Genomic DNA, 15,392 nt, shown 5'->3' on the forward strand with positions numbered 1-15,392 from the left:
ATTGCCTCGAGCCTCTCTTCCCCCCGCCCCCGCCTGCCCTGCGCTTGCCGTTTGGGTGGCTCGAGGGAACTTTCTACAACGGTCGGTCTCTCGTAGCTTGCCTCTCCCCCCCCCCCCCTTCCCCCAGATTTCATTTTCAGTGAGGGAAGGAAATGGCGGGGGGGAGGGGCAGTGGGAGGACGAGGCTGAAGACATGCGCGGGGATGGGCGGGCGGTGCGGGACGTTTCTTTTGCAAGGAGGCCGAAGCTGAAAGGTAGCAGTTTCAGGGCCGCCAACCTCGCAGTAGCTAGAAGGGGAAGTAGTGGAAAAGTTGCAGAGAGAGGAAAAAAGAGAGGAAGGGAGGGAGAGAGAAAGAAAGAAAGAAAGGGAGGCTCCTTCCTTCCTTCCTTCCCTCCTTCCTTCCTTCCTTCTTTCCTTCTTCCTTTTCCTCTCCCTCCCTCCTTCCCTCCCTCCCTCCCTCCCTTCCTTCTTTCCCTCCTTCTCTCTCCCTCCCTCCCTCCCTCCTTCCTTTTTTCCCTCTCCCTCCCTCCTTCCTTCTTTCCCTCCCTCCCTCCTTACTTCTCTCTCCCTCCCTCCTTCCCTCCTTCCTTTTTCCCCCTCTCCTTCCCTCCCTCCTCCCTCCCTTCCTTCTTTCCCTCCCTCCCTCCCTTCTTCCTTCCTTCTCTCTCCCTCCCTCCTTCCCTTCCTTCCTTCTTTCCCTCTCTCCCTCCCTCCTTCCCTCCCTTCCTTTCTTTGTTCCTTCCTTGAGCTCCTTAAAAGTTGAAGCGGGCGCCCTTTGCAATGCCATATTATAGGGGGAGAGCATCAACTAGCGGGTGTCAAAAGGCTGCTCCATGATGCCTGCCCGGTTGTAGCTTTCACGAGTGTTTCAGGCTTTCAAGTCTTACCTAGACATGGGTGATTAAACTTGAGGGGTTTTCTCTCCTCTTTTTTTGCATGCCAATTACAATGAATTTGGTCAGGTAGCTGAGTCGTCAACATAGGGTTTATGCTGTTATTTAATAGTACTGAAAGTGGTATAAATAATCAATGTAAAATACTAGACGTAGTTGGTTCTGGTGCGTAGTGCATTATGTCATGTAATATGGCAATGTAAAGTATTGCTAGTAAATTATGATGCTAGACTGTTCGTTGCTGAAATATTGTAGCAAGGTGTAACTGATGAAAGGAACAAGCTATTTAAAGGAAATTTATTTATTTATTTATTTTGTATGCCGCCCCTCTCCGTAGATTCCATACCCTCTGGCTGGCAACTCTGATAATGTGGTTGCAGTATTTTATAAAAGGATTTTTTAAAAATGTATCATATATAGCTGGAATATGTGACCCAGTTTTAAATACTTCCAAGAATGTTTCTCTTACTGATTGGGTGTTTTGTTGCCTTGTTACTGGTTTTTTGCAATGTGCTTGTGGAAATCTTTGTGTAAAATAGAAGACAGAGGCATATTGATTTTAATTAAAAGTTGATGACTTTATTTGTTCAACCAAAATGATCTAATTGGGAAGTAGTCAAGTTTTGCATTTGTATTCATGTGATAAATGTGTATACATATACCTGCCTAACAAAGTAGCTCAGTCAGTGGATAATCACACCACCCCCAAAGCTATTGCTATATGCTAAATAATAATTAATAAATGAATTAAAATACAGTGGGTTATCCCTAAACTCTCATGAAGTTGCTGGCGTCATGCTTAAATATGTATGGAGAACAAAAAGCACCTGCCATTACTACCTTTTACTTTGCAAGAGTATCATTTGTTATATGTTGTGTTGTCTAGTGAATATTTGTATATGTTTACAGTTCACGGTGCTTTCCTTTATGATGTCATATTTGCACTATAGTAATAAACATACTTGACCAAAAGATTTAACAAAATGACTCATATTATTAACCTGTCAATCAAGTGTACCTTTTTGTAGTGGCAGGGTTTAATTTTTTTTGTGTGAAAGGTAAATTTAATACATAATTGGTATGTCGCAAAATAAAGTAGTTTTAAAATGGCGGGGAGGGGGCCCCCCAGACACTTAGGCTGTATGGGGCCCCAAAATTCCTGATGGCGGCCCTGCACACACACATATATACATGCACACATACACACATACATACTTATGTATGTACACCCCCCACCAATCTCAGAACCCACCAATATAGCAGAATTAATAAATAAATAAATAAGACAGTTAAAATTGGTTAATGTCAGGCATATAATAATTAAAGGGTAACCACTTCCCTCCCCAGGACTGACTTTTAAAAAAATAAAGATTTTATAAAGCAGATGGTATTTGTTTTGGTATCCTTGAAATAAATATCGACTGTGGGGAAGAAGAGTTTTTTCAAGATCTGAACAATTTCTTCTCAGAGGGGGTCCAGCCATATCATCAAGGGGGGGGGGGAGTTTGATCTTGTATAGTCCCAGGAAGTAGATCTGACCCCCTTCCACTAAACCCTTTGATGTCTGCTCATGATGAAGTGTGAAAAGTGGGGATTCCAGGTCCAAGAAAAGGACCATCAGTGTATTAATAGTTTCAAATAATCTCAGTTTTTGAATGTTAAGTCTGGTGTTATAAATAGTTCTTTTCTGGTGGTCGGCACTCTCTGGCCTAGATATTTTTCCAGGGAGACATCTTCATTCCATGCGAGCTGGCAGTTTAAACGGTTAGTTTCCATGTTGGTCCTGGCAACCAAACATTTTCATTACCAACCTTTTCAGCTCTAGATCATCCTCCAGGCATTTGGTCAGGCTCTCTAATCGTCATCTCAGCTGCCACACCTCTCATAAATTAACTGATGGTAGTTGGTTTTCCAGTCTCAATTCAGACAAGACAATGAGAAGCTTGGCTCTTTAGTTGCTCTTGCTGGACTCCGCATCCTCAGTGTCCTGCCCTCAGTATTTGGCCCTTTTTCCAGTGCCGAGTCTCGTCCCATTTCTCTTCGATTTGTCTCGGCCCCTGAATGGTAAAATGCCAAGATTCTTTCTGTCCTCGATTCCCCATGACACAACAACAACTGGGTAAAAATTAATAATTTAGATCTCAGTCTGGTTTAAATTACTATATTAGTGCTGCTGTTTTTATCCCTGCTACCTAACTAGGTATAAGTGTAAAGTAATTATGCTAGCTTTTTCCCCCCTCTTAAGGTGGCCAGTTTTTTCCTGGCTTGTAAAATGTGATTTTCCTATTTCAATCTTCAGTTTCTGATAAGACCACTTTTTACAAGTGGAAATGTTCCATGGTGTCTCCTCCTAGAACACTTCAACCTACCTTAGATCAGTCCTGCTTTGGGAACTTAAAACTCCTCAGTCTTTCTCACGTTTGTCCTTGGTTTTTTTAAATCAAAAAAGTATTTCCAGTCGCCACCACTATCTAGATCTATCTTAATTGCCAATCTTTAGGTCTCTATTGCCCTTTTCTTTTTTTATTAGAGATCTTTTCATTTTGAAGTCATTGTGATTGCAACAAACACAATGCCTATCAGAAATATTTATTGTCTAAACCTTTAATGTTTTTATCTGTTCTTACTTTTGTCAATAAAGTTTCTAATGTTAAAATAAATAATAGTGGTGAAATGGGGCAACCTTGTCTAACACCTCTTTGTATTTTAAACTTTTCTGTTTGGTTTGGTCATTATTGAGAATAATTTTGGCTGTTTGGGTAGAATATATCAATCAAAAAGAGAGAAAAGAGAAAAAGGAAAAGAAATAAAGAGAAAAAGAGAAAGAAAGACAAATTCTATTTCTAAATTGTTAATATTTTATAATATACAATCAATTATTTCTAATTTTAACTTTATAACTTAATATATGTATCAACAATTAGGATAGAAATAAAAAATAGATATAGTTCCAAATTATAATTAAAGAGAAAGAGTTAAATTAAAAGGTATCAATTTTTCAATTTTTCAAAGTTAAGAAAAGATCTAATAAAATTTTATATTATATATTGTATTATATATCTGAAGGGAAGAAAGAAAGTAGTTAAGGAATTAAAGGAAAAAAGGAAATATATCAATGCTTAAAATAACTTGTATAAGTAAAAAGATTTTTCCAAAAATGTGCAACTTAATTTTCAATACAGAAATGTAAAGATATAGTATCAGAACATTAGATCAGTTAATGTAATCATTATTAATAATTTAAAAAAACAGGGAGTTTCCAAATATATCAATTAATTGAACAATATAAAAATAGAAATTAGTAAAAAGATTCAATGCTTAAACATTTACTCGACTCATTTAAAAATAAGAAAAAAAGAAATTAATTAAATCCATACAATTGTTTATAAATCTGTTTTAACCAACCACTTATTTATACTGTAAGGAAAAAAAGAAAATAGTTAATATCAAACTGGGTCTGGTAGGAGAGGGCAGGGGTTTACCAGGGAAGAGGGGAGAGAAAACAAGTTAACAGTTCATTTTAACCATGTATATTTTTATACAAGAAAAATTTTCACCAGTAAAATTGTAAAAAAGAGAAAAACTTAAGTGCAATCTTCAGTTTTATGCTAATAGTTCAAGCTCAAGTCAGTGCCAGTGTCCAAAATCTAGATGATTTCTTAAAAAAGAAAACAAAAACCAATTCTGTTAGGATTAGCAGTCCTTACTGTTCATATATAATCCAATTATAGTCAGTTATGGTCTAGTTGTAATCCAAATTATATATCAAAAATATCAGGCTAGTAGAAAGTAAGGGAGAGTTTCTTCAGTTCAGACTACAAATGGCTTAAAATAAACTCAATTTTTTTTTATTCCCTATAGTTTATATGCCGCCCTGAGTCTGCGGAGAAGGGCGGCATATAAATCCAATAAATCTAAATCCAAAAACAGAAAAGGAAAATAGGGAAAAAGAGAGAAAAATCTTATACTGAATCAAGGTAAATCCAAATAAATCCAGGTAAAGATCCAATTATGTTGAAATGTATCTAGTCCTTTGTCTGCCCTTAATCCTTTAGTCCTTTGTCTTCTTAGAATGTTAAGTCTCCATCTTGTGTAGCAATTTTCCTGTTACTGTAGCTACTGTTGATACATGAATCCACTCAAAAATCCACACAGAAGGGAGGAGAGCTACAGTTTTAATCTTCAATTTCTATCCAGTCTTTATCCCCTCAGTTCTACTAAATTTAATTGAACTTTCCAGGAATAAAGACAAGGGAAAAAGTTTTTAAAACGCTCTAGTGTAGTCGCGGTAATTATAAAAGCGAAAGCTGTTCCGTTTCCCCCCCCTTCTTCTATTCAAACCGGCAAATTATTTTAGCTTCTCCGCCTTAATTAATCATATAAATTGTTCTGTTTTTAATTAATTGTGTATATAATGGTCTCTTTACCTTTTTCTTCTTTATCGGTCTGAGCACTCTGTCGGACTTCTTTGTCTTTTTTTTTGCTTCCTCTTTTGACGGAGATGCCACTATGGCCAGGCGCCGGGCATTTGGAGCCCGGACCTTTGTCCCTGGCGCTGCAGGGCAATCTTACACCTTCGGGGCATCAGCAGATACCCTCCAGATGCTCAGAAGTCCTCTTTTCTGGATCGGACTCTCTGGGTCCAATTGGATCGCTGCAGGCGCGACCGCTAGGGCAAAACGGAGGACTGGGGATGGAGTTTTGTCCCCAGCCTGCCAGCGCGTCTCGGCTACCATCTGGAAGTCTTGGCTGCCAAATTACAGGCCTTTGCAGATGATGTTGTCTTTATATTAGACGATCCATTAATTTCAATATCAAAGTTAATAGACTCAATAGAAGAATATGGAAGAGTAGCTGGTCTGAAAATTAACAAAAATAAGACACAAATATTAACTAAAATATGACAGATCTTCAGACAAACGACTAGAATAAAATATGAAGATAACTAAGAAAGTAAAATACCTAGGTATTTGGATATCAGCAAAATCCATGTTATTAAAAGAAGATAATTGTACGAAACTTTTAAAGCAAATTTAAAAAGATTTAGCAATTTGGAATAACTTGCAACTATCATTACTAGGTAGGATCTCCACGATTAAGATGAACATCTTACCTAAAGTTTTGTTTTTATTTCAAGTAATTCCTATAAACCCAGGAAGAGACTTTTTTAAAGAATTAACGAGGATAACAAAAAAAATTATATGGCAAGATAAAAAATCCAGAATAAAACTGTACGCACTAGAAGATGTAAAGGAAAGAGGAGGTTTTGCCCTCCCAAATTGGAAGTTGTACTACCAAGCAGCAACTTTAACTTGGATTAAGGAGTGGCTTACTTTACAAAATAGAAGATTATTAGATTTAGAAGGACACGACTTAATGTTAGGGTGGCACGCTTTTATATGGTATGAAAAATGCAAAACACATTCCTATTTTAAGAGACACACAATTAGAAAGGCACTTATAGAAGTCTGGAATGACATAAAAAAAGATCATTTTTTTAGTCATGCCAGAATGGATATCTCCAATTGAAGCTATAAGTTCCCCAAACTTAATACAAGAAGCTAAAATATGGAAATATAGGGATCTAGTAGACAACTAGTGGAACTTAAAAATGAAGAGATAGGTATCGTTATAGACTGGTGGCAATACGCACAGATTAAGTCTAGGTTCCACAAAGAAAAAAACCCCATATATACTTAGAAAAGATAATAATATTTTAGGTAAACTATTAATAACAAACCAAGAAAAATTGATTGGGAAAATCTATAAATTTTTAATCAACTGTAAAAATATAGAATGGATATTAAAAGATAATATGATTAGTTGGTGCACGAACTTAAACAAAGAGATAGATTTAAATACTTGGGAAAGGGTATGGACATATAACTGGAAAATAACAAAGTCAACCTCTTTTAAAGAAAATCAAATTAAGATGTTTTATGGCACTTGTCACCAAATAGAATCTCAAAAATGTTTCAAACTAAGTCACCTAATTGTTGGAAATGCAAAATAGAAATAGGTACTTATTACCATACTTGGTGGACATGTTCAAAAGCAAAAGAATACAGTAATACCTCATCTTATGAACTTAATTGGTTCCGGGAGGAGGTTCGTAAGGTGAAAAGTTTGTAAGATGAAACAATGTTTCCCATAGGAATCAATGGAAAAGCCAATAATGCGTGTAAGCCCATTAGGAAAATCCAAAACATTAAGGCTTTTAAAAAAAAGTGGGGGGGGGGGCAGACTAAGCTGAGGCCAACGGAGTGAGGGGAGGGACAGCAAGAGGTGGCAGTCCCAACGAAGCAAGGCGAAAAGAGCCTCTCTTGAGCTCCATGGGTCTTTCCCTCCTGTTTTTGCCCACCCCGTTCTGCTCATTTTCCCCACACCTTTCTCCTCTTGAGCTCCATGAGTCCTTCCCATTTTTGCCCACCCTGTCCTGCTCATTTTCCCCACACCTTTCTCCTCTTGAGCTCCATGAGTCCCTCCTGTTTTTGCCCACCCCGTTCTGCTCATTTTCCCCACACCTTTCTCCTCTTGAGCTCCATGGGTCCCTCCCGTTTTTGCCCACCCTGTCCTGCTCATTTTCCCCACACCTCTCTCCTCTTGAGCTCCATGAGTCCCTCCCGTTTTTGCCCACCCTGTCCTGCTCATTTCCCCCACACTTTTCTCCTCTTGAGCTCCATGAGTCCCTCCCGTTTTTGCCCACCCTGTCCTGCTCATTTTCCCACCTTTCTCCTCTCTTGAGCTCCATGGGTCCCTCCCGTTTTTGCCCACCCCATTCTGCTCATTTCTCCCACACCTTTCTCCTCTCTTGAGCTCCATGAGTCTTTTCCCCATGCAGTTTGGAAGGGGGGAGTTTGTCGCTGGGATTCAAAGCATCGCTGGCAAAAAATCCCGACGGCTGCTCGGTTTCGTAAGGTGAAAATAGTTCGGAATAAGAGGCAAAAAAATCTTAAACACTGGGTTCGTATGATGAAAGGTTCGTATGAAGAGGGGTTCATAAGACGAGGTATCACTGTACTGGAATTTAATAGAAAAATGGTTAAGAGAAATAACACAGCAAGAAATTAAGAAAACACCAGAATTTTTCTTAGTAGGTATATCCAATAATAAATATATAAAAATATATATTACTTAATAGTTCATATATTAGTAGCCGCTAGGATAGTTTGTGCTCAAAAAATGGAAAGAAATGGAGATTCCAAAAGAAGAAGAAATACTTAAGAAAATTTTAGAATGTGCTGAGCTCGATATGATGACGAGGCAGTTAAACAATCAAGGAGATTCATAATTTTATGATATTTGGCAGAAGGTATATACTTGGTGGGATAAAAAGAAAAAAGATATAAGTTTGTTGTTATATTACTTCAAAACCCTGAACTTAATAGAAAAAAATTATTAGATTGTGATTATCTATAATATAAATGCAATCTTTTTTACTCTTATCTTCTTTATTTTTGTTTGATCTATTCTACAAATTAAGAATTCTTATATATTATTTTATAATTTTATATGTGTTTTTATGTAGTGTGTTATAATAGATATTGTTATATATTTTATACATGGTGTTAAACGACAATAAGATCTTTCTTCTTTTTATACAATGAAGACTTCTATTTTAAGAGGAGCTTCTATTTTAGCGCCATTAAATGTTATATGTTGTGTTTGTCATGTTTGTTTTTGAAAAATAATATATATATATATATATATATATATATATATATATATATATATATATATATATTTGTTTTCGTAAATTTTCACGGGTATATGTATGTAGATTGTTCTGAGTTCGGGTTTTGCCCTGTGTAATGTTTTGCATGTCTATGCATGTCTATATATATATATATATTTAAAAAGAAATATTTATTGTCTATTTTATTCTCAGAATACTGCTGCCAATTAAAAACAGTTCCCTGCTGTTTGTTTGAGTATACAGTGATCCCCCGTTTATTGCGTCCCCAACCATTGCGAACAGGGTACTTCGCTATTTTTCAACCCGGAAGTCAAAAATACCATCTACGCATGCGTGCCGAGGAGTTTCCCCACCGCCCACGCAAACTCCTCGCTGCCGCTCGCCCGCCCTTCGCCTGCCCACGCCGTTCGCTCCCCCCTCTTGCTGTCGGGAGGGCGAGAAGCCCTCCCCAGCACCCGCTCGCCCGCCCTTCGCCCTGGCGGAGAAATTCCAGCCCCCACCTGGTCCCGCCCGCGGCTCGGCTTCCCTGGCTGCTGCTCCGGTCGCCCGATCGTCTCCTGCCTCCCGTGCCGATGTTCCCTGCCAAGCCTGGCTCGGATTCCCTGGCTGCTTGGCCGGGGGGGGGGGGGCTCGGCCGAAAGGAGCTGGAGACGCAGAGCTGAACACACCCCTTCATCCCCAAAGGCCGGCCTTTTTGTCTGGGAGGGAAGATGACGTGCCGGTGGCACAGGGGCGAGGGGCGGGAGGCAAATCGCTGCGTCTCCAGCCCCTTTTGGCCGAGCCCCCCCCCCTCCGGCCAAGCAGCCAGGGAAGCCGAACTGGGCTTGGCGGGGAACATCGGCACGGGAGGCAGCTTCTGCCGGACATGGGCAATGGGCGGGACAGAGAAGCGGGGAGAATCAGGAGGCTCCTTTGGCAGCTGGGGGCTGCCTGGCTTTGTTGTTTTGGCTGCAGCGGGTGCCAGGCAGTCTCCAGCCGCCAAAGGAACCTCCTGATTCTTCCCGCTTCTCTGTCCCGCCCATTGCCCGTGTCCGGCAGAAGCTGCTGCCTTATTGCTCTTTGCCGGCGGGATGCAAAGTGCTGGGGTGGGAGGGTGTCCTGACAGCCCCCCCACCCATATGCTTCGCCTCCCGCCGGGCAAGAGCGCTCGGGTGGCAACTTCTTCTAGATACGGGCGATGTCCACGCTCTCTCTCGGCGCTTTCGAGCCGAGTCCGTGAGCGAGTTCGCTCCCGGACTCGGCTCGAAGGCGGCGAGAGACAGCGCCAAGGAACGGGCCTGTCCACGCTCTCTCTCGGCGCTTTCGAGCCGAGTCCGTGAGCGAGTTCGCTCCCGGACTCGGCTCGAAAGCGCCGAGAGACAGCGCCAAGGAACGGGCCTGTCCACGCTGTCTCTCGGCGCTTTCCAGCTGAGTCGGGGAGCGAGTTCGCTCCCGGACTCAGCACGAAAGCCCCGAGAGACAGCGCCCCCCGGACCCCCAACCCGGGTTTGGGGGGCTGCTAGGAAGCCCCCCATGCCGGCGGCAAACAGCCGCGCCGCCCCCAATCTTCGGCTCCTCGCTAGCGCTGTGGGAGTAAAAACACCGTCTGCACATGCGCAGACGGTGTTTTTACTTCCGCATCGCTACTTCGCGAAAACCCGCTCGTTGCGGGGGCTCCTGGAATGGAACCCTTGCAACGAGCGGGGGATCACTGTATACATAACAGACTGCTTGGAACCGTGGGCAACAGCAGATGGCTATAATCTCCAACAATTGAAGAATTTGATACATTACTAATATTTATTCCTTGGAAATTTGTTTTTCTGTTTTGCTTAAGGATAACAGACAATAAATTAAGAATAATATATAAAAGTGATGTTTTATTTTTTATAGGAAGAGTCAGGTTTAAAAGAACAGCTTCGGAAAGCTGAGGATCAAATTCAGGCAAGCAGGCAGGAAGTTCTTTTCATGTCAAAAGAACTAAGTGATGCAGTAAATGTGCGTGATAAAACAATGGCAGATCTTCATAGTGCTCGACTTGAAAATGAAAAATTGAAGAAACAACTGAATGATGCAGTAGCTGAACTTAAAAAAACCTCTTCAGAAAACAATGAACAGGTAAAAAGGAATGTTCTGTTCTTACATTTTCATTATAACACTGTAGTGTCAGTTCATATGAAATTAATTAGATAACTTTCCTCAGAGATTAGATTTCTTTTTTTAAAAAAATCTATTAATTTTTCTTATATCATTCCCATCACATATTATTTTGAATTACAGATTATACATGTTCTCAGTTAACATTCTGACAGTAAGTTTTGACCGGTTTCATTTCATTATATACATTGTATTTCATATTTTTAAATTATAAAATCTATTACGTTCATTATTTTTACACGGTAACTGTAGGTCATTTCAATTGTACTGTTGTTTCATATTATGTTGGTTTTATGTTCTCTTTTGAACCCATTCATGCCATTTTTGCCATGTTCTTTTTGATTCTATTAGAGATTAGATTTCTATTCTATTTAATATTTACCTTAATAATGGACATCATTTACAGTATAGTAAAGTATGTTTAGATTGAATTTGGAGCTTTAAATGCTTTTCATATATTCATATACTGTATTTTAAAATTTCCACTCTGAAATTATAATAGGATATAGCCAAAATGTTGAATAGAGTATTAGTGGTACAGCTTCCATTGCATTATTTTAAACTGGATTAATTCATTTTATGTTTCCGCATAATTAAAGCTAATTTATTGTAACCTAACATTTGTCTTGATGGGGGAGAATTTCTTTGGAAATTGACTTACATTTCTAAAACAAACATCAGGATAATTATATTACTCCATATCAATTATCGTACTTACATCAGGGTAATTATCTTATTTTGCATCAAAATAAAAAGTATTGTATCATAATAAAATCATTTAGCTGAAGCCAATAACACATTTTTCTTTCTTACGTTTTGTCAATTATAGACATTGCGCCAATAGGAAATGAACTGTTTTTGTTATATATTTTTTATAGTTAAAACAAAGAAAAACATTAAATAAGTGTAATAAAACAAAAAATACTAAGCACATTTTTCTCTGTAAAAACCATATTGCAAATATATATGAGCCGTGATGTCACAATGGTTAGAAAGCAGTACAGTACTGCAGGTTATTTCTGCTGATCATCAGTGTCAGCATTTTGGCAGATCGAATCTTACCAGGCTCAAGGTTGACTCAGCCTTCCATCATTTTGAGGTGGGTAAAATGAGGGCCCAGGTTGTTGAGGGCAATATGTTGACACTGTAAACCACTTAGAGAAGGCTGTAAAGCACTATGAAGTGGTAAGTTCTATTGCTATTGCTACCTAAATTTGCCTTTTTTGCTTTTTTATAAAATATGTAGTATATAAGGAAATTTTATTAGACAAGATCTTGAGTAGATTTTTTATCATCTTGAGATGATAGATTACTTGTGGAATAACTTTGATTTCCCCCCCAAAGCTTTTCCTATCGTTATATATTAATTCTTTAAAGATTTGCGTATATATCATCATACAATCTTTGATTTGTTCCAACTCTATCTCATATTTCAATATGTCTTTCAATATTTATGTATTTTTCTTAACTCATCCTTTGTTTTCTATAATTGTTTCAAACTCTGTCACTTTTCTCAAGATCCTGCTTTCTTGAAATCACTTTTTAATTTTTTAGCAATTTGAAAGAATCTTGGTGAATCTTTAGTCTGTTTTTTGAATCTGGATCCAATGTGTTGACTTAAAAGCTTAAGTGTGGAAAAATCACTTTTTAAAGAATACTTATGTTCTTGTTTGGGGAAAGGGAACATCAAATGTTACAGAGAGAGAACTACGCAGAGAAGTTGAAGATTTAAAGCTTCGTCTACAGATGGCTGCTGAGCATTACAAGGAAAAGTTTAAAGAATGCCAGAAGCTGCAAAAACAAGTCAATAAATGTATTAACCAGAATGTAAGTTATATTTTTATACAATTAATATTTTTTTTTGGATGAAGCAGACAATAGAATGTGTATCTTTGGAAAAGCGTAAATTCAAAGTAATTCAAAGTTGGGTAACCTAAGTTTCATGAATGTTTTACAACAAGCCTCTAAAATTTATTGGAAGTAAGGCAGACAATTTGGAACTAAGGTACAGTAGACAGAGTGTCATACCTATATATAATACAGTGGTACCTTGACATGAGAACGCCTCTACTTAAGAACTTTTCTAGATAAGAACCGGGTGTTCAAGATATTTTTTGTCTCTACTTAACAACCATTTTCTACTTAAGAAACTGAACCCGGAAAAATTCCCCAGGAAATTTGAGAGCGGCACGAAGACCTGGCCAGTTTTCTGCCATTCCCCCTTTAATCCTAGCCATCTGGGCTGCCGGGGGAGCCTTTTGGTGGCGTTTAAGGAGGTTTTGGCAGTCCAGAGCAAATGAAGCATTTTCCTTTCTCTGGGTGCTTGGACAGGGAATAAACCTCTGCCAGTATCCAGAGAAAAGAAATGCTCCCTTCGCTCTGGGCAGCCGAGGAGTCACCACAGTGAAGGAAAGGCGCCGGCTACAAAGCGAGCGAGCGAGAGGAGAGGGGAGCTCTTCAGCATGGGAAGGAAGAGGCAGCAGGTAACAGCAGCAACAGCAACAGTCTATGGGAGGCAACCTCGCCGTCGGGTGTATTGGAGGCGAGTGCTCATCCTCGCTGCCTCAGAGTCCCTTTTTTTTTTAAAGACTTAAAGTTTTGGATTTTTTTGATTCCCCTCACCTCACCTTCTTCCTTCGGCAGCAGCTGTCCTCCTCCTCCTCTTCTTCTTCCTCCTCCTCCTCCCACCCAAATTCTGAGCTTTTATTTCTTTCTTAATGGGTTTGCACGCATTATTTGATTTTACATTGATTCCTATGGGACAGATTTCTTCTACTTAAGAACCTGGTCATGGAACGAATTAAGTTCTTAAGTAGAGGTACCACTGTACATGCAAAAATGTAGTAACCTACTCCATTTTTATTTGCAACTTCTTGTTAATCCTTATCCAGAATGCTAACAGTTGTCTATTATAGTTTATAATTTATCTGAATGTTTCACATTCTTACTGCAGTGTTTGATAATGCCTGAAAAAATGTAATTGCCTTAAAGTGCAATATATTATTTATATAATATAATTTATATTTATATATATATATTTATATATATATTAAATAAGAGCCTTGGTGGTGCAGTGGTTAGAGTGCAGTTCTGCAAGCTACTTCTGCTGATCACCGGCTGCCAGCACTTTGGCAGATTGAATCTCAGTAGGCTCAAGGTTGACTCAGCCTTCCATCCTTCCAAGGTCAGTAAAACGAGGACCCAGATTGTTGGGGGCAATATGCTTAGTCTCTGTGAACCGCATAGAGATGGCTGTAAAGTGGTATATAAGTCTAAATGCTAATGCTATTTACAAAGGAAGAAGAAAAATATGCATTAGTATATTAATAGTAAGTGTATTAATATTTATGCATTAGGAAAGGTAATAATGGATAATTTTTGTAATCAGTTCATTATGATTTGTCAGAATAAATTCTCATCAACTGAGCAAAAGTAATTATGATAGAGGATCTCTATCATACAATAGCAGAATGAAAGGCTCAATTATTAGGGGAAAACAGCACATATATTCTCCATTACAACAGGAATTTCCTCTTTTTGTGACTTCTTTTTATATAGGCTAAATTCCTGATCCTAATTCTCCAAGGTAAATAGTGTAACTCTGAAATCTGCAGTAAAACTGTAGTATTTCTGCTTTTTTTTACTGTTACACTAGCTTTTATTGATCATAATTTCATCTGATTCTATGTATCTGAAAGAACAAATTGATCAATTTATAATAAATGTAACATGACAGATGGTTCTTAAGAATAACAAATTGAACTTGCTAGGCTAAATTTTTATGATGCATTAAGATGGCATATTTTATTGAATATTTCAACAGTTATTTGTAATTTAATGCATATTATTTCTCCTGGTTTCCTTTAACGTTCCCTTTAGTCATTTACCAAGGTAATCTTCTGAGAAATAGATTTAGAATTTCTGCAAAATAGGAGGAAACATCATTTTAAGCACCTGACTGATAAATATAAATTACAGTATTTACTCGAGTATAAGTCAAGTTTTTCAGCACCAAAAAGGTGCTGAAAAATCTGACCTCGACTTATACTTGAGTCACTGATGGCGCTTGGGCACTGCAATGGCCCAAGCGCCGGCAGTGACTCTTCAGACGCTCCCCTCTGGCATCTTGCAAGCACACAAATTATTTCTCACTGAAGGGACATTTCCCCCCCCTCTCCCCGCCAAAGCAAGTGTGGGAAGAGGGAGGCAAAGAGGAGAGGGAGCCCCCTTCACTGCAGATGATAGACAGACCCCTTTTTTGCCATTGCGCCCAGCCAAAAAGCAAGCCGCGACAATCCCTGGCTGGGGACTGGGCAAAGGGGGAGAGAGATAGAGAAGCCCGGCTGCTGTTGCTGATTCTGCTGCTTAGCATTCCCCCCTAGCATTGCCAAGCAAAGGGTGGGTGGCCACTGTCTCCCCTCCCTCCAACCCAGGATTTCCCTCCAGGAAAGAAGCTGCTGGTGGCATTTCTGGGGGTTCCCTGCAGGGGGCTGGCAAGGGGGTGGTTTTTGAGGACCCTTCCTGTGAGGGAGAGAGATACAAGCCTCCCTCCTGGTTTTGTATGTGCATGCGTGTGTGTGTCTGTCTATCTGGGAATCCCGTATTCTTAAGACTAAGGCATGAGTGGGATATTGTGGGTGCGGTGTTGTGGTTGCATGTTGCATGT

General features: G+C 39.3%; 1 protein-coding gene across 7 annotated transcripts in view; it reads left to right on the forward strand.

Moving 5' to 3' along the window:
• Positions 1-15,392, forward strand: part of TAX1BP1 (Tax1 binding protein 1) — a 58,837-nt gene that overhangs the window by 25,611 nt on the left and 17,834 nt on the right. For all 7 annotated transcript variants that reach the window (XM_070729306.1, XM_070729310.1, XM_070729313.1 and 4 more), the window contains exons 9-10: positions 10,463-10,687; positions 12,407-12,553. In XM_070729306.1, the coding sequence (XP_070585407.1) occupies positions 10,463-10,687; positions 12,407-12,553 (372 nt within the window). The remainder of the gene's footprint in view (positions 1-10,462; positions 10,688-12,406; positions 12,554-15,392) is intronic.

This window comes from Erythrolamprus reginae, chromosome Z (genome assembly GCF_031021105.1).
Source record: "Erythrolamprus reginae isolate rEryReg1 chromosome Z, rEryReg1.hap1, whole genome shotgun sequence".
Lineage (NCBI taxonomy): Eukaryota > Metazoa > Chordata > Lepidosauria > Squamata > Dipsadidae > Erythrolamprus > Erythrolamprus reginae.